The sequence below is a fragment of the Phyllostomus hastatus genome, unplaced genomic scaffold, assembly GCF_019186645.2.
Source record: "Phyllostomus hastatus isolate PE091 unplaced genomic scaffold, TTU_PhHast_1.1 phas_scaffold_1674, whole genome shotgun sequence".
Taxonomy (NCBI): domain Eukaryota; kingdom Metazoa; phylum Chordata; class Mammalia; order Chiroptera; family Phyllostomidae; genus Phyllostomus; species Phyllostomus hastatus.
Window position 1 is genome coordinate 8,447,437 of NW_025334011.1, and position 21,680 is coordinate 8,469,116.

General features: G+C 36.8%; 1 protein-coding gene across 3 annotated transcripts in view; it reads right to left on the reverse strand.

Annotated features, from left to right (window-relative positions):
* PRKG2 (protein kinase cGMP-dependent 2) overlaps positions 1-21,680 on the reverse strand; it is a 91,164-nt gene that overhangs the window by 45,120 nt on the left and 24,364 nt on the right. For all 3 annotated transcript variants that reach the window (XM_045858270.1, XM_045858269.1, XM_045858268.1), the window contains 5 exons: positions 18,953-19,119; positions 12,645-12,758; positions 11,185-11,290; positions 8,118-8,181; positions 850-927 (listed from right to left, as the gene is read on the reverse strand). In XM_045858270.1, coding sequence (XP_045714226.1) covers positions 850-927; positions 8,118-8,181; positions 11,185-11,290; positions 12,645-12,758; positions 18,953-19,119 — 529 coding nt within the window. The remainder of the gene's footprint in view (positions 1-849; positions 928-8,117; positions 8,182-11,184; positions 11,291-12,644; positions 12,759-18,952; positions 19,120-21,680) is intronic.

Below are 21,680 nucleotides of genomic sequence, written 5' to 3' on the forward strand. Positions count from 1 at the left end.
ATAATTTTTTAGCCAGAATTCTGTCAAAGGGCAGGGCCCAGGTTAGACAGGAATGATAAAGGTGGTTCTGAGGGTTGAAGAGTTTCTGAGGTTTGAAACTATTTTGTTAAATTTTTCCTTCACTGAGAGCCCCTTTAAAGTTCAATCACACACCAGTTTACAAAGGGCAGTGCCTGACTCACTGATGATGAACTTTTCCATGAAGGAGAGAGCATATTTAAAAACCTGACAGTTTATAGACACAGGTGCACAATTACTCTTTCCTTCAGTATTTGACAAATGCTTTTTATCTCTGAGGACCATTGTAAAGAATCAACTTAGGAACAACTGGCAATATGTTATCCACTCAACACCTATCTGGGTAAGAAAAAAGTGCAATTCTATATTGTATAAAATTTTCATCAGCATCTAGATCAACTTAAGCTATTGTATGTGAATTGATGTCTTGAGACAGACTGTTCTATAGCTTGATGCCTGACCATCGCTCTCTTAATCTGTTGGATGGGAAAATGTTCCAGCTCTGATTTTGGACTTCTAGGCTGATTGAAAATCACACAGTCATAGCTAGAAGGGACCTTGGAAACAACCCTGTCATTTAATGCACGATAAAATGAGGTCCACAGCAAATCAAGTGACCTGATAAGGTTACTAGGAAACTATTGTCTTGTCTGTGCCCCCCAGACCCAGTGCTCAGACTGAACCTCACAGGACTCTTCTGAGCAGAAACTTGTTTGCCCGTTCAGTGCAGGAGGCTTCTTAAATTGCAATGCAGAGCACTGCTGTGTTTGTGGCAAACTGATTTGAAAAGACTTTTTGATTTACTTTAAGTAAGCTACAATTAATATTTACCGTTCCTTTGGCTAAAATGAAAAAGGTACTTCCTTCCTCGCCCTCTCGTATAATGTAATCTCCTTTGTCATAGTATTCCTATTGGGATGAGAGGAGAAGAACAGGTTAGATCAAGTGGAGACATACCAATGAAGATATAACTGAAACAGAACTCTTTGTGTCTATGAAATGAGAATCCCATACCTATTTAATTCCTTCTATTGTAACTATAATCTCTTTTTATAAAAAGACTGCAGTTGTCAACTGCAGAAAAGTGAAGAGACTTTTGCATTATTGTCTGCATTTATGTGCATCTTTCACAGGAAAAAATTGCCTGAACTACTCAATTTCAGGCATGGAGACTGAAGACATGGGGGAAAATGAGAACAGAGCAATAATCACTTTTATACAGGTGGGCTTTAACATAAATAATCAGAATATAAACTGTTTAGCGATCTGCAACAAACTGTAGCTATGGCTAGAGTTTAGAAAAAGAACAAATAATTGTTTAATAAACTGAAAATATTATCCCCAATGGATATTGGGAATATCAGCCTCCATTTCTAATTCCTTGAAGAGCAAAGGCTGGGAAAATTGTATGTACATATTAAGTAGCTCTTTCATATGAACTTTTTCCAAAGCTTTATCATTATAAAAGACTGACATCAGAATCTTTGACATGTAAATTCTGTTCTTCACTGTAGGTTTATCCTCATAAAATCTCAAACTGTCACTCGTTTCTCTGTTTCCCTCATATATGTGTATAATAAAAAAATTGGGCAGGGAAAGGTAATTCATCCACTTGCCAGACCAAAAGAGCAAACAATTCAGTCTTTTAGAAAATATTAAAGATGGATTAAACTGTCTACCCCATTTGGCTTTAATGTGCCTTTGTCTCAGAGTCACAGATCTAAAATGGAACTCTTAATCATTTATACAAGCACAGATGGGCCTCTTTAATTTTTTTAAAAGGCATAATTAATAATATAATATCTGTCTTATTTTTCCTTTAGACTTGACAGTAACATTCAAATAAAACTGTTGTGTCTACTGTATTTCAGTATGTTTTTGGTTATTTACCCTTAAAACCTATTTACATTTATGGAATCAATGTCACTCTTAATACTAATAAACACACCTTTGAGTCACATAGCACTACATACATATGTACATTTTACAATACATTTCAACCTCTCATGGAAGGAAGAATGACATCATAGGGGAAAAGTATTAGAAGTCAGACAGAGCTAGATTCAAATCCTAGTTCTGCTGTGAATTTCACTTCCATCAATCCATAGAGTTCAAATAAGAACATCTACCTTCAAAGATTTAGAGAAGAGAACCCCCTTAGTGTTCTACTGCTGCTGAAATTAATAACCACACACTTAATGGCTGAAAACAACACGCACTTATTGTGTCTGTGTCAGAAAATTCAGGCAGAGTGTGGCTCAAGCAGATTTCTCTGCACTGGGTGTCTCAAGACTGAACTCAAGGTGTCAGCAGGGCCGTGTTCCTTTCCAGAGGCTCTGGGGGAAAGTCCGCTTTTAAGCTTAATCAGGTTGTTGGCAGAATTCAGTTCCTTGTGGTTGTAGGATAAGGCCCCACATCCATGCTGGCTGTTGTCCCAGAGGTCTCTCTCCATCCGTTCTTGCACAAAACCTCCAACGTTTCAGAACCAGCAATGGCATGTGGAATTCTTCTTCCACTTGGAATCTCTCTGACTTCCACTTCTGCTGCATCTTTCTGACTCTGGCCACAAAATTCTTGGCTTTTAAGGGTTTGTATAATTATATTTGGCTCATCTAGATAATCCAGGATAATCTTCCTATTTTAAGGTCAATAACCTTAATTATATTGGCAAAGTCCCTTTTGCTATATAATAAAACATTCCCACATTCCAGGGATCAGTATCTCAACATTTTTTTTTTGGGGGGGGTCCATTCTATCTACCACAATAAGCCAACTAAAGACAGTCCTTTTTTTAAACATTAAATGCATTTGAAAATAGTAAAAACTCAATGTTTGCCACATTAAGGAGGATGATAATCGTTTGCTGAGCTGTTACTTAAATCTTCTGGACCTCAGTCTCCTTTTCTGTAAAGTTAAGATTGTATTACCCACCACACTTAACATTGTTGGAGAACCAGGTGACATACTGTATCTAAAGAACCTGGTGGCATATCTGGTACATACCAGGCACCTGCTGACTGGTAATTCCTGTGAAAGAGGCCATGAGCTGGTCATTGAAGTCTTCCACAGTAAATTGCACCCCTCAGCCTCCCCGATGAAGTTATGTGTGCCTCCTGCACTCCAGGCCCATGAACCACTTCAGGCATGGGTCCTCCTACTTTTCCCTCAATCATAATGGCATGGCCAAGAGAGTTCTTGGAAGAGATCAGCTTGGGTTCCTAAATAATTCTTTGGATCCAAAAGGGACCATCTTATTTGGACTGTTATGTAAGCAAGTGACAAACTTTTATTTTAGTTGGAAAATAGTATTTTGAGTTTTTTGCATCTCAGTTTGCTTACTCCAATTCTTTCATCTTTCACATTTTAGCTTTATCACAAGCCTTTGTGACATACATTTTACATTTGAGATGATCATGACTCTTATAGGTTAAGGAAATGAGCACCACACTGCAGTCCAGTCATCTTCATTACATCACGTTCAATCCTCTTTACTAAAACTGCATGTTAGACGTTCCTGTCTCAGGATGCTCTTCAGTCTCTCCTGGTATCATCTCCCACATGGAGCAGAGGAGTGTGGAGAATTTCTAAAGTGCCATGAGGTTGTTTTTCAGGTATTATAAAGACTTCTGGTGTGTGCAGATGCACAGCCTTAATTCCTGTCAATCAGTTTAGTTAAAAGGGGAGAAGTTTGAAAAGGAACACTAAGAAAGAGCTTTGTTGTTTCTTAAGGGACAACCTTCTTAGTGGTATTTTCCCCAGGGTTGGTTCTTTGTCACCCTAACCCATGGGAGGAAGATAAATAATACCTCCCAGTTTGTTGACAGTAACTTCATAGATCAGAAAAGGCTGTGGATGTAGGTCAGACCAAAAATATATAGTGGTGAGTACTGGCTGTGATGCTAGACTGGCCAGTGTTTGTCAGTGGGGAGTGCAACCCGTCTAGCCAGGTGGTCACCAAGACCAAAAAGAGAAATGCAAACAGTGTGGTTATTGTCCTGTGGTTACGTTGCAAAGGGGTCCTCAGAGGACCAAGAAGCCATAGACCCTATCCTGTGGAGTAATGGTTTCCAACCATTTTTTCACTCTGACCTACAGTTAGAAATACATTTTACATGCACATCCAAATACATGTAAGCAGAAACATATAAAGACATTTGTATGAAACTGAAACATGTCTTTCAAAAGAATATTTATACATATTACTCTGATACAAAAAAATTCCTCTAAATTGTTTTTATGACCTATTGAGTTGTGCCCCAGAGTGTGAAAAAGATTTTTTAAAAGAAGATTCTAACTAGTCATCTCAAAAAGTTTATAGATAGTTAGCTTTATGAAACCAAAGTCCTCCTTGGAGGTGCTTCCATTTCTTTCCCTGTATGTTTGAGATGCAAACATCTGGTCTTCTTTATGAACTTTTATCTGGGTCATCTTTTAAAATACAAGTTTCTGGGAGGTAATTCTTTTCAAAAGGGGAAAAACCTTAGCCATATAAGCAGACAGAATTTAACTTATTTCTAAAAAAAGAAGAAGAAGAAGAAGAAGATTCTATAAATCCAAAGAGTACCTACGAGTGTATGTCAAGCAGAAAAAATAAGGAAATAATACCAGGACAAAATGAGAGGTAGAGGTCAGAAGAAAACTATACATGCAGCAACAGCTAAAGATAAAAGAGTTTTTTTAACGGTAAAAAAATGTTCATTCTGTGATAGTCTAGCAAAATGCAAGAGCCTGAGTATCTATAAAATATATATATAAAACCAGAAGAAAACCAAAGGTATGAAGGACAAAGACAAAGAAAAAAGCCTAGGATCTTCTTAGAGTCTTTAGGGTGTGGACAGAAACAAGTATTGAGAATATGCAACCAGACACACACACATGACTCCCTTCCACGCACCATGTGGCTGTGCACCAAAGTTCATTGCTTAATAAACTGTACACAGGTATTTTGGTCATCACTAGCAACCTTTTGTTTGCACAAGGACAACAGTTAAAACACCTTAGAAATGTTAAAGCCAACATACCTGGATCAGGGGACCCTATCAATTTTTAGTGCCTCATTGCTTTAATTCCAGGTAACCAGAGCCTATGAAATAAAACCCAACAGTAATCCCTCTGACTTGGGTAAGCCAACTACATAGAATTCTGTAACTAAAAGATTGAAAAAGCCCATAGATATGAGGCCCACTGCCCCCTTATTTTTATAGATGAGAAGACCCCACAATTACCTGACAGCTGCTGGTGACAGAGGCTTGACCACAAACCCTAATTCTGGACCTTAGATTAGTAAACATTCTACAACACCTAGCTGCCCCACCTTTAACTACCTGGCTCATAAACTGTGGCAAAATCTACGATTACCTCGACTTTCTCATGGCTCTAGATGTAATCATTAAAGTGAGAAACCCTCTGACTTATGCATGTGTTAGCAGGAACTATAAGGAAGACTAGACTTTTAAAACAGGATTTAAAGAAAAAGGGAAAATTCCTGAATGAAGAGGCAGACTGTGGCAAACTCTAAGTACAGGTATTCTGTTCATAACTTTAAGCTAGTGCTTCTCAAACTTTAATAAGCAAGCATACGACTCACATAGTTAAAGTGTGGATTTCTGGGCCCCTACTCCACCAGAATTTCTGATTCTGTAAGTGTGGGTGGTACCTTGAAATTTGTCTTTTAAGCAGCACCATGGGTGATCTGAGTAAGGACTAGGACATTTCACAAACCACACCCCACCTCACTGCCACCACACCCCCAGTTTCGTGAAAGATGGCATGTCAGAGTCAGTGCAGAGGGTCACTGGGTGAAACTCCAAAGCTCTGAAACAGAGTTAGGTGACTTTCCGTCAACCACAGTCAGATTCCATGTTCTCTGGATTGACCACCACACATGGGAGCAGAAATTCCTTCCTCTCTGTGCTAAACCATTGCCAGGTGCAGAAGTCACATTATCATTTTTATTATCATTAATAGTTTCACTGCTTTGCAAATGATGTTCATTTGTTAACACTTAAAGCATACCAGTGAATATGTTGGTACTATTCCCTCTCCTTTCCACATCAGAATGGAAGGAGAAACTTACAGGCAACATCTGCCTCCAGGGCTGAGTGTTCTGGGTGATCTGACCTAAAGCAAGAGATGCTACTGGAACCCTACACAGTTGGGGCCATTTGGTCTAGGAGTTCGACAGTCAAGGTTTTAACAAACAACACATCAGATCAACTGCTTGGTGATGGGAAGTTCTGATCTTCCTTCCTGGTCCCTGCATAAAAATTTAAATACTCCCAGATCAACTTCTAAACAGCCTGCCAGATTCAACCTGTTTTTTCACCAAGATTACAGAGCCAGTGTGTGGGACAGCTGGTCCCAGGCTCAGCGGGCGCTCCATCCGAACACTGATGCATTAGTGATGTTGTCCAGGCCGTGCTGGTGGGTCCTAAGTCCAAGCTATGCTGCTAACTAGTGTGCTTTTCTCAGAGTTACACAGATTCCATTTCTCCCTTGTTAATCACTTTTTGCATTTGAAAATTTTCACATGTTACTAAGTCACATGTGTTTGGCAGGTATGAATAAAGAGTTCTTTATAAACCATGCTGCTGCCTGCAAATGCTGAGATATAATAAAGCCTTTCTAGAGTGCTTTAAAAGATGAGACTCTCAAACTTGAATTGTGTGTTAATTAATACTGGATTTGAGCCCCCCGACCCCATCTATATATTCTGTAGCTGTTGCCTGTGGCTGCTATAAATATGTCTAATTTACCATTTATTTTTAATGATACTAAAGTTTAATATTTGCTGTCAGCATGGAATTCCCCTCTGGTGAATCGACTCTATTAGTATTATATTAAAACCAGATTTTCCTCAGCTAACAAAAAATATAAGGCCTCTCTAGTTTAAAAAAACACTCAGAAATTAGGATGAATTATTAATTTGTAACATCTGTGACTGGGTTATGTTACACTAGGAAAATCCCAAGAGATTCAGGGCAAGCAGTCCTCTTGAAAATGACTTCATAACTGAACACCCTAGGGACAGAAGGCCAAGCACTGTGTCATCGTGGCCTGTCCTTGATAAACTGCTGGATGGGGTCCATGACTTGTAAATGGAAACATTACTGGTGTCACTTACACTTAACGATTAGATGATCAGTGCTCCCTTCTCAACAGATATTAGTTTACATCATATATTGTGACTGACAGAGGCATGAATCTGTCAACAATCAGTCTTGCAGGGTTTTAGGGGCTCTTTTTGTCTCCTGCTGAAAATAGCTTCATAAAAGCTTAGAGTCTGCGTTTGACTCCTTAACTAACTATTCCTTACTTACATTTAAATTCCGGAAACGCCATTTTGGTTTCAATGAAATTAACCCCCCAGAAAAGTTATGCAGAGGCTATTTGCTTTGAATTTTAATCTCTGAAATCTGAAGGTTTTCATGTAATGCATATCATTAGACCCCAAGGTAAATGTCATAAAAGCATTATTCACAAAAAGACTTGACTAGTCTTGGACTAGAACCAACCATCTGGGTGACACTTAATATGAGATTTGGAACACATTCCAACATGCCGTTTTTTCCCCCTAGATGTTGAAATAAAGTGCTTCTTAAGTGCAGTTTTTTTCCCTAATGTATTTTCATGGCCTAGAGTTTTCAAGTATAAAATGTTTTACAGCCCTGATTCAGAAGCCTATCACCAAGAGCACCAATATACCTTTTCTGAACTCTATTTCCTAATTATGCATCACTGACTTCTTTATAATATAAAAACTCTGTAAGAGATGATGATGTTAATTGCAGAAAATCAAATGCCTCTTGAGTAAGGCAGATTAGCTTTATAAAATACACTAAAAAGGTTAAAATATGTAAACCAAATTTACACATGCAAATTCAATTTTGTTTCATACATTTCAGAAGCGTCATCTGAAGCTATGGCAGCCCCATAATTCAGTGGGAACTGACCCAGTGTTTTTTCACAACAGAAAATGGCTCTTGGTCTCTGTAGACTGGTGATCTAACATCTTTTTCTTTTTGTTCATTTACAGTGTTAATAATAACTAGATTACACAACCTCTTAAAAATGAATTTTTTTGCTTTAAAATTTCTTACCACTTCCAAGCAGTCAATGATCTTGGTTAATTTGTCTTCAGGTAAATTCTTCAGTAACGATACACTTCAAAATTAAAAAGAAACGTTTATCTTCCAAAATTAATCTATAAATATATACCTATATGTAGATTCAAAAATCTTTACATGCATTTTAAAAAATGTGCTTTTGAATTTTCCCAAGTACACCTCAAAATATATCACACATAAATAACTAAATTTCAAATACATTAAAATTATGTGAGCATATATAATCACAGACATTTATCATAGACAAATAAATAAAAACAGTAAGCTACCATAAAAGGAAAAATCAAATTTTGTCTGAGGAATAAAAAAAAAATTATATTTGTTTTTGGTTTTCAAAATGAATCACTTCTGAGAATACATTTTTCTCCATATATCAATATCTCTTACAAGCATGGGTGGGAAGCTCTGCTTCCAGAAGAGGATCAGATTTTCATCTAAATCTTTGTAATTAAGTAAAGATTGAGTTCAGGGGAGAATGCAGGAATTAGCATGAAAATGATCTCTGATGAGTTATGTTATATTGCCTTTTCATATTAATGATGGCCAGAAGCATGTAAAAGAAACATTTTTACAAATAATATACAGAAAATGAAATAGAATACAGAAACTTATTTGGAAAAAAATCAGAAATTCCACTAGTATGATGAACCAATCAAGACAATTAAATTGCTCTATTAGAGAAATTTCCCCTCTACTTCACCCATTTTTACTCAGGATGGTTGATAAAATTTCTGTAAAGTAAATGTCTTTCTTACCATCTAAAATTTGACATCCTTAAGGAAAAAAAGATGGTATTCAAAATACATGATTGGACCTGATTTTTGAAAACGGAGCTTTAGACAGCCCTTTGCACATGTGCACAGAGAGGCACACAGCCAGGAGATGCATGTGAGAAGGTGTGCATCAGAACCGTCTGTGATTGCCAGACACTGGAAGGACACCCAGGAGCAGAGCAGACCAGTGTGTTGTGGCAGAGCAGGTATCAGAACTCCACAACAGGAGAAATGACTAAACTAACCAGATGGATAAATCTTAGCAAAAAATACTGAGCTGCAAAAATAACACCATATTTTAATGAAGTGCAAAAATAGGCTAAATGAAGCCATAGACACAATAATAAAGAATACCAAGGGAATGATTAGTACTGAACTTCAAAACATAGACTACCCCAAAAAGAGGGGCATAGGAGGTTAGAAGTGACATGGGGGAGCACATGAGAACCACATTACTAACTTCCTACTTCCGGGGTCAGACAGTAGCTTGCTGGTGCTAGTTTTGTTATCTTGTATTAAAATTACATGTGTACCATGTATGTTTTAGATACACAGCATACTTCACAATAAAAAGATTTAAATGGAAAAAGAAAGGGCTTACTCTGTGTTATGAAAAAAAAATGTATTTCTCTAATATGTCTCCTTATTGATGAAAAGGTAAAAGTGTAACCAGAACATGTCATTAATTAACACATGCCCATCGTGAAAGTCCCATTTCTGCTCCACACTGGGATCTCCAATGTTAGTGAAAAATCCCTCCTGTAAACCACTATCTTTGGGGATTGGTGAGGAAATGGATGTGAAAAAAATCTTTTGTCTGTCTCCCCTCCATCAAGGCAAAGATCAGGTTTATCCTGATTACTACAAAATTGACCATGTTTAGGGCATGGCAATAAGTATTTGTTGAATAAATGAATGAATAAGATAACAAAAGGAAGGAAGGAAAGAAAAAAAAGGGGGCAGGAATATGTACTAGTAAATTCACTAAGCCAGAACACACTAGACTTCACGGGAATGAACTGCTATGCCTGGTGGTTCAGGTTTTATCTCAGATATTTAAATGTAACCCACAAGCACTGGTTTATTTACTTACCTCCACCCCCTTTTTTTTCCCTTGCATAGGTGTGGTTCATTAGCTTGAAATGCTGACTTGTGTTGCTCAGCTGTTGAATTTTGAGATCACCTACACTAAGGCACTGGTTGGCATAAGTAAGGCAGCACCTACTTGTCATTATTGCAGCTCTCTGCCAGGAGTCATTATCGACTCTGGAAGAGGAAAGCAGCAAGATTCTACATGAGAAACCCTAACACCTTCAGTGTCCTATTGATTAGGACACTGTGTGTGTTCAATATTTATTGAGTCTTCACTATATGTGAGGCACTGTACAGCCCTAAAATCATTGGTTCTGCACACTATATCTGCAAGATAAAATCACTATACTTAAAAAGAACTTAGAGTTTATTTTTGCCATACATTTTATTATTTCCACGTATCATAGGTAACAGCTCATTATAGTATGTATTGCAGCTTCAGAGACTGTCAAAACTGGCACAAAGAAAAACAAAACAGGGAACTCATTTAAATAAGAAACATATTTTCCAAAAATCTTTTTAATGTGTAACTGACTTCTTCAGTTACTTAGGTATTTCTTTCTCTATAGTTTAATGTGTCCAAATAGTTGGAGGTATGGAACAGTTCACAAAATGAGTATGATGAGCATGTTCCCAGAGTCCACGATATCATGGCAAGCATTGTAACATTCTTGGCATGTTAATTTGCTACAAATACAGCCATCCAGAAGATGGTGCAACTATGCAGTTGAGAAAAAGATTGCCTCTGATAAAGCAAGCAAGAAGAGTAAAATAGAATAATTTCAATATTATTCTAAGCAAAGCATTATGAGAAAGATTATCTTTTGCTATCCTTTTCCAAACTATATAATATCTTATGAAGTCAACTGAGTAACCCAGGTGAATATTTTAGGATTTTTTGTTTTGTTTTTGCAGTTTTCTATACTATATACAGTGACTCCATCTATACATGGGCAAAGTAGCAGGAGAAATAAATCATGAGTAATTTCATGAAACTAATATGAATTAAATATTATATAGAGTAGCATTTACTGCACAGAGATATTTCTGGCTGAGTCATGTTGAAAATGCTTAAGAAAGAGAAGCTATTGTGAAATAATTATGGTGACAAGGCCAACATATCCACCAAATTGCTACGCCATCTTCTGTTCTTCCCACAAATGTGTTACTCTTACCTTCTGAGGAAGTTTCTGTACTCTTCATCTCTAGCTTGAGCTGTCCTTCTCATTATATTCTGGAATACCTCTCGATCTAGTGCCCAAGTCTTCACATTGGTAATGGCTTTAGAAAAAAAAATCAAGAAAGTAATAAAGTATTATTTAGCCCCACATTAAGAAAACATTCCAAAATGTTAATCAATAAATTTGAATATGTTCTCATAAAATGATATTTCTTGGAAAATGCATTATTTAAACATGCAAATGGAAGGAAGCAGAGATATAAATAGTGGTAATTTTATAAAATCATTTTTGGCTTTCATATGAACAGTGGTTTGGAAGTGAGGAGCAAAAGATTTTCTTTCTAATTATGTTTTGCTAAAAATGATATTAAAATTAGTTTGTAATTCCCAATTAAGCACTGCATCATCAGGCTGTATTTGAGATCTGTGCAGTGATACAAGAGAAAGCCAGTGGCTAATCCAAAGAGTGAAGGAGAATTCACACGCAGATAATTGAAAGTTAAAGATCTCTGGGTATATGAATATGTTTTTATGTCTTTTTCTGTTGTTTAGAGATTGTTGCTAAAAAGAGCCAATATATTTTAAGGGTCTCTATGGTTACTTCTTTTTTTATAGGAAAGAATTTAAAAGCAAGAACAAAATCTAAACAGGAAGAGAAGCAGAAGTACCAGCTCTAAAATATCTATATGAAATTATGGTTGTAAGATTATTTTTAAAAGGAGTAATGAAAATCTACAAAATAGATCAAAATCCAAAGCTCTGGTTTACTAAAATTTAGTGTGAATTAGAATCATCTTGACATTTGTGTTAAACATATATTGCCAGAGATTCTGATTCAGGTTTGGAATGAAGCCCTGACCCTGTATGTTCACCTAACACTGTAGCTGTGCTGAGACATGGAACCCAGCCCCAAATACTGAGAAATAGCTCATCAAAGTAACTCAGAAGAAAACTCAAGATTGAGTAAAGTCAAAACAGGAACCTTAAAGAGAAGCAATTAAACTAATTTCAAAAGTCATTCATGAGAACTCTCATTAGTTAATTCACATCCTTTTTGATAGTTATACATTTTCATTGGTTTAATTTTTATGGTTTATAATATGATTGAAACCTCATAGACAATGGAAAGCAAACATTCTGAATGAGCCAAAAGCAGGTATCTATATGGCAAAAACAAAAAAAAGTGATAATTAAAACAAAAACTGGAATAATTCAGCTGAAAGCCATGGTCGTATTTTACATACAGGTACCTGATGGGAAAGTTCCTTTAAATCTGAATTATTTAAACAAGTGCTTTAATATAAATCTTTCTATGAGCATAGGATTCCTATTAATAAGAGTATAGGGGTCACAATGGGAGCCAAAAAGACTAAATTAGGATGCAATAATGACTCAGCCAGATTATCTCTAACATTGTATAACAATTTAAAGCTATAACATTTCACCTCCAGTTACCTTTCACAGACGCAGTCCTTGTACAGTTGTATAAAATGGCTAGTTCTCCAAACGTGGTCCACATAGGAATGGATGGCAGCAATTTCTCCCCTTGGGACACCTCTACTCGTCCCTCTATCAGGTAGAATTAAAAAAAATCAAAATCTGCTTGGATTCTATAAATTTTTAAAAAATAAACAGAAAGAACACAATGTATAAAGTTAAGATATCTTATGACTCTCAATATACTAAAGTGGTTAAAAATGCAGACTGGTACCAGCTTGGCCACTTACTCTATTTTTTAAAAGATTTTATTTATTTATTTTTAGAGAGAGAGGAAGGGAGGGAGAAAGAGAAAGAAACATCAATGTGTGGTTATCTCTCACACGCCCCCTACTGGGGACCTGGCCCACAACCCAGGCATGTGCCGTGACTAGGAATTGAACCAGTGAACCTTTGGTTCCCAGGCTGGTGCCCCATCCACTGAGCCACACCAGCCAGGGCTGCCACTTACTCTTGAGAGAGTTATCGTTTTTCCTTTAGATTCCTTGTCCATAATGGAAATAATAATATTTACTTCATGCATTTGTTGTGAGATATAAATAACTTAATATAGGTAGGGAACTTAGAACAACAACTCACACATAGTAAATGCTATGTAAGTGTTAGTTATTGTGAATATTATCATTGTTACATGAATGGCAAGCATTTTATTTAAAATTCATTCTAATACATGAAAAAAATTCTCTTGTACAAAAAGCACTAATTACTGTATGTATTGGGAACACATCATAGCTGTTTACACTGTCATAACTGAGAAGTGCACTGGCCCTGCAGTCAGACTGCCTGGTTCTGACTAGTCGCTGGCTGTGTGTCCTCAGGGAAGTTACTTTACAAAGCCTCTGTAGGTGTCTAAGCCCTCATTCAATGAAATGAATTAGTAAATGGAAGTCATTAAGAAGAATGCTTGAAAAAGGTCACAGACTGGGAGAAAAAAGATTTGCAAAACACACATTTGATAAAGGAATGTTGTTCAAAATATACAAAGAACTCTTAAAACTCAACATTAAGAAAACAAATAACCTAGCTGAAAAATGGGTCAAAGACCTTCACACTCACCAAAGAAGATACACAGATTGTAAGTAAGCATATGAAAAGCTGGTCCACAACAAACGTTATAGGGAAATGCAAATTAAAATAACAAAGAGACCACTACACACATTAGAATGGCCAAAATCAGGAAAATGACAACACCAAATGTTGACAAGGACATGGGGCAACAGGAACTCTTATTCATTGTTGGTGAGACTACAAAATGGTACAGCCCCTTTGGAAGACAGTTGGTGGATTCTTGCAAAACTAAATATACTTTTACCATGCAATCCAGCAATCATGATTCTTGGTATTTACCTAAAAGAATGGAATACTTACATCCACACGAAAACCTACACACAGATTTTTATGTTGTTGGGAACCACCCTGACTGGTATCAGGAGCTGAAACCCCCACCTAGGCTAAGGCTAAGGGAACGCCCTTGGAACCGTAAGCCAGCAAGGAGACAAAAGCTTATCTCCCTGGCAGGAGCACTGCTTCTGCTGCTTTATTCATAACTGAACCCCAAAAAGCTTGGTCGGTTAGCCAAAGACGGGTAAGATTCCCCAAGGGGGGAATGACTTAAGACAGGCACGATCACTTTGGGAGGCCCCCCAAAAGAAGGACTTGGGGGCCTGCAGCAAAAGGGGGTGATGGACCCTCGCTCCTTGGCTTTGACATAGCCTGAGTTCTCATCATCTGGGAGAAAAATCTCCTTATCTCTTGGTTGCCTTAGTTCCCTTGCTCCATCTAAGCCTGAAACAATGACAGGGTGGTGCAGCTCTGTGCTGAAAAGGGCGGATTCCCCGGGTGATCAGGCCTAAGAAAGAATATGTAAATTACTGTGAAACCTTCTTTGTTTAGAATGCTCTCAGTTGAATGAGAAGGGTCCAAGGAGGAAGTTAGTTTGAAGTCTTACAGCTCTTTTACCCTGACTCAAAATAGACCGGCAGGGTTCCTTGTTTTCTATGATTCCTTCCTTCCCCCTAATGAGTACTGTACTTTACCTGAATTATTATGCAAAATGAGCCCAATAAAAGCAGGTATGGGCCGTAAATCGGCGCGCTCCCCACTAGGGGGGGTGGCCATTTTGTCCCTACTTCCCCACAGAAACTAGTTTGTCTCTGTGCATGTTTTTTTTTTTTCTTGCGTGTTTTTTGTCGAGCCATCCACAGCGTTCTGTGGTCACTGCTGGCCGGGGACCCATGCAACAGCTGGCGCCCAACGTGGGGCAGCGATTTGGGACCACAGAGGTGGGACCCCATTCGAGACCACTTGGAACCAGCGGCTACGAGCCATCGCTGCGGACAGCGCATCAACTTCGGGTGGATTTGCGCGCTAACAGCCCAGGTAAGGGCCAACGACCCCGTACTCTTTCTCGGGCATGTCGTAGGATGCATTGAATTTTCAGGGAAGTAGGTCTTTCTTTTCTAGGTCATTTTTCTCTTCAAGACCACCTATAATTGGGTAAATAGTAATTTAATTCTCAAGTTTGGAAAAACAAATGATTTGCCTTGAAAAAAGTAATCAGGTGATTTATTTTGGCCAATTAAAAATAAATAAAAGTAAGGTTTTTCTTTAAAAAAAAAGGGAGAAGGAAGGTAAACATGGGTTGTAACTTATCTAAAGGGCAAAAATCTTTTCTGCGTATATTACAAGTTCTTAAAGAAGCAAAATATAAGGTGAAAGAAAAGCATCTGGTTCAGCTTTTGCAATCTATAAGAAAATATTGTCCTTCATTTCCTGATAGAGCGATGTTAGACATTTATGTTTGGGAAAAAGTGGGTGAAAGGTTGAAATCTTTGCAAAACAGTGGTATATCTATTGGTGTACACACCTTTTTAACCTGGAGGCTTGCCAGGGAGATAAGCTTTTGTCTCCTTGCTGGCTTACGGTTCCAAGGGTGTTCCCTTAGCCTTAGCCTAGGTGGGGGTTTCAGCTCCTGATACCAGTCAGGGCGGTTCCCAACATTATGTCAGCTTTATTCTTAATTGCCAAAACTTGGAGGCAACCAATATGTCCTCCAGTGGGTGAATGAATATACAAACTGTGGTCCATCCACACAAAAGAATATTATTCAATGCTAAAATGAAATGAGGTATCAAGCCATGAAAAGACATACAGGAATCTTAAATGCATATTACTAAGTGAAAGCAACCAATTCCAGCAGTATGACATTTTGGAAAAGGAAAAATTATGGAAAAATAGAAAGATCAGTGTGTCAGGGCTGGGGTGAATGAGATGAATAAGCAGAAAACAGGATTTTTAGGGCAATAAAAATGCTCTATATAATATTACAATGAACAATATATGCCATTATACATTTGTCTAAATCCATAGAATCACACTGAGAGTGAAGCCCAAGGTAAACTATGAACTTCGGGTGATTATGATATGTTAATATAAGTGCATCCTTGGAACAAAAATTAAATTAAAATTTTTTAACTGTACTGCTCTGGTGAGTAATGTTGATAACGGGAGAGGCTATGCATGTGTGGGGGCAGGGTCATATGGGTAACCTGTATATTTCCCTCTTAATATTGTTATAAAATGAAAAAGACTCTAAAAATAAAGTCTTATGAAAAATAAAAAAGGGGTTGAAACCAATTTTCATTTAGGCAAAGACTGGAGGAAGGCAGAGGCAGCACTTCAGGTACCTCTTCACGCTTCTTTTTTTTTTTTTTACCCCTGAAGATTCGATTCTCCTTTCCCTCTGAACAAATGCAAATAAAACCTAACCTAACCAAAAAAGTATGCAAAGAAAACCCTATATTCTTATTAGGATTATTCCTTCTGATTCACTATTAAGTAGCACTGGATCATCTCTGTCCGTCCAGTCAACAAATCTGATGTGAGTAGTAATGGTGCAGTTCCGATGCAGGAACTGATCCAGGTGCCAGAGATGAAGTGAACAAATCAGAAAAGATATTGATTTTGAAAGAATTTATATTCTATCAATAAGTGAACTCTGTTTTGGCTCCAAATCCTACAAATTAACTATGAAAAAATTAATAATTTCTCATTACAACTAAATTCTATTCCATTGAGAACACTTAATGGTACTGTCAAGTTGGTAGCATAGATTTTAATGCATTTCAATTTTTTTCTAATTGGTTATGTCTCATTGGACTTGAGCAATATTGAAGATATATGGAATATCAAAAGTTTATGCTAAATATAATTCACCATTAGATGCTATATTTTATGAGGGGGAGATTTTTAATTAACAAATTAATTTGCTCAATCAATTAAATCAGATAATTCAGTTCTCAGATAACACATAATTTATTCAAATAAACTGCCCCATTTTCATTTCCCTGTGTGCTAGGGCCCTGGTTAGAATGGCTGTATTGATGCTGCCTTCTGCTCCAACTCCTCTCTGCCCGAGCCTTCCACCAGAGTCACTCACTGGAAAGGAACAAGATGGGCTGACATGAGCTTCTTATCTTTTCCTAGTAGGTTCCATAAATATTTACTGACTTAATGACCTATCTTCTCTTGCCAGAAGGTTCTAGTACTGCTAGATTAGAAGTAAAATGGCCAAGAAAAAAATTGGAAGAGGGAAAAATTACTCTTGATTACCTGTCCTCAAAAACTTGAAGGCTTTTTCAGGAACCACTATAAAGGACACATGGACAAAACCAAGGGAGGGGGGTGGGTTTGGCTGGTGGGGGGAAGTGGTAGGGTGTAAATGTAGACAACTGTAATTGAACAACAATAAAATAATTTTTAAAAATCTTGAAGGTTGCATAAATGAAGACTATAATTCACTTCTTGGGTAAAATAATTACTTGGAAAGGGCTATAGAATTTTAAGTTTGTCTACAAAGATGTAGATGGCAAATAATAAATCAATAATTATGAGACTGGGTTGTTTAAAGAATCAAAGTATATGAAAACAACCTTTTACATACTATACATAGAATAACACATGCTTATTTGTTTAGATGGGCAACTTCTGTCCCACACTGAACACCCAAAGTCAACCAGAATTGTAGAAGCATTTCCTGAGAAGTGGCAAGATCACTGGATTAGCACTTGTTTGCTAGAACATGCCAAACTTAGAGACCAACTGTAAAAAGTGACTTAGTGAACTTTACAGCATCTCTCACATTAGTGTTAACTTAAATTTTAGTAGTCTGTAATTTTAGTTAATATTCAGCTTATACATTTATTTTGGTATTTTTGTTTTAAAGATATGTCCACATGTGCTGGTGTTGTGTTTGTATATAAGTTTGAGGCTATAATAAAAGTAATTTAAAAATAAAAAATGTATAAGCATTGCTTAGATTGCCATGAACTAAAATGCAAAATAGAAGGCCACAGCATATCTTAAGTCACCATTCCATCTGAGTAAGCCAATTTAACTGTTTTCCTTAAAACTCAAAAAGTTGGTGCAATTCAGAATTTGACAGGGTGTTCAATAGCCATAAGCCCTATTCAGATCATTTTTGCTTCTTTATCTAAGACAAATAAAAGAGATTTTGTGTACCACTACAAGATTTATGCATTTGACATGCATTTGAGAAATAAACCATTTGCCTATCTAACCATTATAATCTTCCCAGCATGTTAAGCATGTTCAAGTGATCATATGTAAAGAAAGCCATGTGAATGGCTCTAAAACATCAGTTTTAATTTTAAGGCACTCCATTTGATTTGTTGGCTACACTATACCCAAATTATCTTTCAAATTATGGTATATAGCCAAAGTATTTTACAACTCCAAAAAAGGTAACCATTTTCTTTTTCCTGGTACAATGACCTAAAAATGTCAACAAAAGCAGAGTATTTTGAATGGAAACACCTTCTTGGAGTTGTTGAGTGAGTGACACTGTGACTCAAAGTGTGGCCCTGAGCCTGATCACCGAGTCTGTGTCCTACCTCCACCACTTAGGAGCTGTGTGGCCCTGGGCAAGTTATTTAACTTCTCTGTGACACAGTCCACATTAGTAACATGGAGATGCAACTTTTGCCTCACAGAGTTGATGAGAAAATGAATGGGATATCTCTATGAAGTGCTCAGTAGGACGCTTGACATACAGAAAGTATTCAGTAAATGTTAAGTATTATCGTCATCATGATTTGATCAGCAATGTTACTATTTCATGAGCTCGATCTGTTATATTTCCTGTAAACACAGAAAATTATTTTGCATTTCTATAAATGTTTGCAAAAATCATAAGACAATAGGCAAAATATTTGTTACAGATAACTGGAAACATCTGTGAAACCCACCTGCCAGCACAAAGATGTGGTTTCCTGGCTCTCCTTGCTTGATAATGTAACTCCCTTGCTGGTAGTTTCTTCCATACATGCACTCCACCATGTCTTTGATCTGCTGAGGATCCAGTCTCTTCAGAAATTGATTATTATTAAGAGCATCTGTAATGAGCTTCTTCTCACTAGTGTAATAGAAAAGATATGTTAGTTATGATGAATAAAAATTATGTTTTGTTATTTAGATTCACTTCATTTTGAGTCTTGATACAACTACCTATCTACTTATAACTTTTCCAGCAGGACAAAATTTTTTTCTAGCCCCACCAACACTTGCCCATTGTAACTACTATCATTTACATGTAAAAATCTTTGAAAATATTTTTGAATACTTTTTGGTAATTATTATTACACCAGGGCTGATTATCACTTCTAATTTCCTTCATCACAAATGTAGCATCTCTCAAGATTCCTAGATGCGCTACTACTGAATAGATGACTTTGGGTGGAAAGAAAATCTGGTTGTAGATAGAAGGTGTATTTAAAGACTACAACACAGATCATTCACTGATGTATGTAGGTATGCATAATGCCTATGGCACTAGTTATTTTATATATTATTTAATCCTTACCACTATCCTGTGCTTAGGTTTTGCCTCTTAGTGTGTCTAGACTAGACAACCTATTTTTGCAATCTCACAGCCTTTTTATTCACCAAATTCAAGACCCACTAGTTGATAATACTAGACTAGTCTACTTTTTCTATAGAAAAGAAGTAGCTATAAATAATTACTCAATCTTCATAGCTATACACTTCAAATGTTTTCATTTGCATATTTTATATGTAGCTATTACAGAATCAATGAACTAGAAAACTTGTTGCCTTGTGGGTTAAGAGTCTTTGCACAAAATATTTGCCCTCACTCAAATTCAGTGTGATTTATTTTTAAATAGAGTATTTTTAATGTATTTTTCACTGAAACTCTCATCATGAGCTTTATTGTTTGAAAATTTGTCATCTTTTTCCGCATAGCAAGTTCTCATACATAAGGTGAAATGTCATGGAAATAGTCCCTTCTTTCATGACCACATCCATCAGATCATCAGGCTACCTGAAGGAAACAGAACAAAGTCCTGTACAGAAATTCCTTCTTCCATACAGTGAACCCATCATACTCAGAGCCATCCAGACTCTGAGTACCTTAAGAACTTCCCTCTTCCTTCAGAGAAGGGAAGATCACTTTGGTGATCTAATCTATCACCAAATCTTGTCAATTCTTGTCAATCTTGTCATTTCTCCTTATAAATATCACTTTTATCCAATGGTTTCCATTTTCAAGGATGGCAACCACAGTACCCCAGTCAAAAAAAAAAAAATCTTAGGTCTTGACAACCTTAACAGCTTCTTTTTTGTATCTCAGCTTCTAGCAGCATCCCCCTACAGACCATCCTATACCACCATATCAGGTTCATCTTGCCAAAAAAACTGACTTCACCTTCATCTAATTCTTCCTTCATCCACTAAAATCAATTCATTCAGTTAATAAGCACTGAGAAAATACTTCTGCTAGACACACTTAAGTGCAAGTAGGAGAAATGTGAATACCCCCCGAGCCCCAGCTTTTGTGGGCCTTTCATAACACGTATCATTCCAGCAAATGTTCCCTCAGTGCCCACACATCCCTGTATTGGAATTTCATAATGCATACTTTAAAGGTTCAAAGAAATCTTGCAGTAAACAAATCTGTTTAAACCAATGTTTCCCAAAGCTCAATGTCTTTCTTATTTATTGATTTATTTTTTTACTTGACTTCTATTAACATTCCATGGAAGTACAGCTGACCCTTAAACAACATGGATTTGAATGGCATGGACCTACTTATATGCAGATTTTTTCAATAAATACTGTAAATGTATTTTCGCTTCCTTAGGATTCTCTTAATAATATTTTCTTTTCTCTAGCTTACTTTATAGTAACAATACAGTATGTAATACATATATAAAATCTGTGTATCCACTGTTTGTGTCATCACTAAGGCTTCCAGTCAATAGTAGGCTACTAGTAGTTAAGTTTGGGGAGAGTCAAACATTATATTCTGATTTTTGATTGTGCAGGGGAGTCAGTGCCCCTAACCTCTATGCTATTCAAGGGTCAACTGCACTCTGAAAACCCGTCCGTTTGCCCATAGAAGAAAACAGCGTCCTGAAGTGTGGTCTTCCCCCTTTCCAACCACATGGCCCTATTATATCCATCTAGTCCTTAGTCATAAAAAATCATTTGTCACAGATAGGCTGGTATCCTCACTATCTCCTCTGCTGGTCAACTTTATCTTCAGGGTTAGCACATGCTTTCTCCTCTACTTAGCTTCTTCTCCCCTCAACCCATCAAAACCTTGCCAACACATCTAGCAAGAAATCCTTTATGTTCTAATGAATCCTGCCTAGACACTGTATCTCACAGAATTTTTTATTCTATTCCAAAATCCTAGTGTACTCGTATTCATACCCATTCAATTCAACAATTTTACCAAGCATTTACTTAGGTCATAAATTAATTAAGCATGGCCCATGACTTCAAAGAGCTCCCAGATACGTTTAACTCAGCTTACTGTAATATTCTATATTAGAAAAAAGTTATATTTATGAGTTTTTCTCCAAATTAGATTATAAATTCTTAGAGGAGTGGGTCTTTGTATTGAATTTTCTGTTTAAGAAGCAGCATGAAGAAATAATTAGGAGTGTGAAC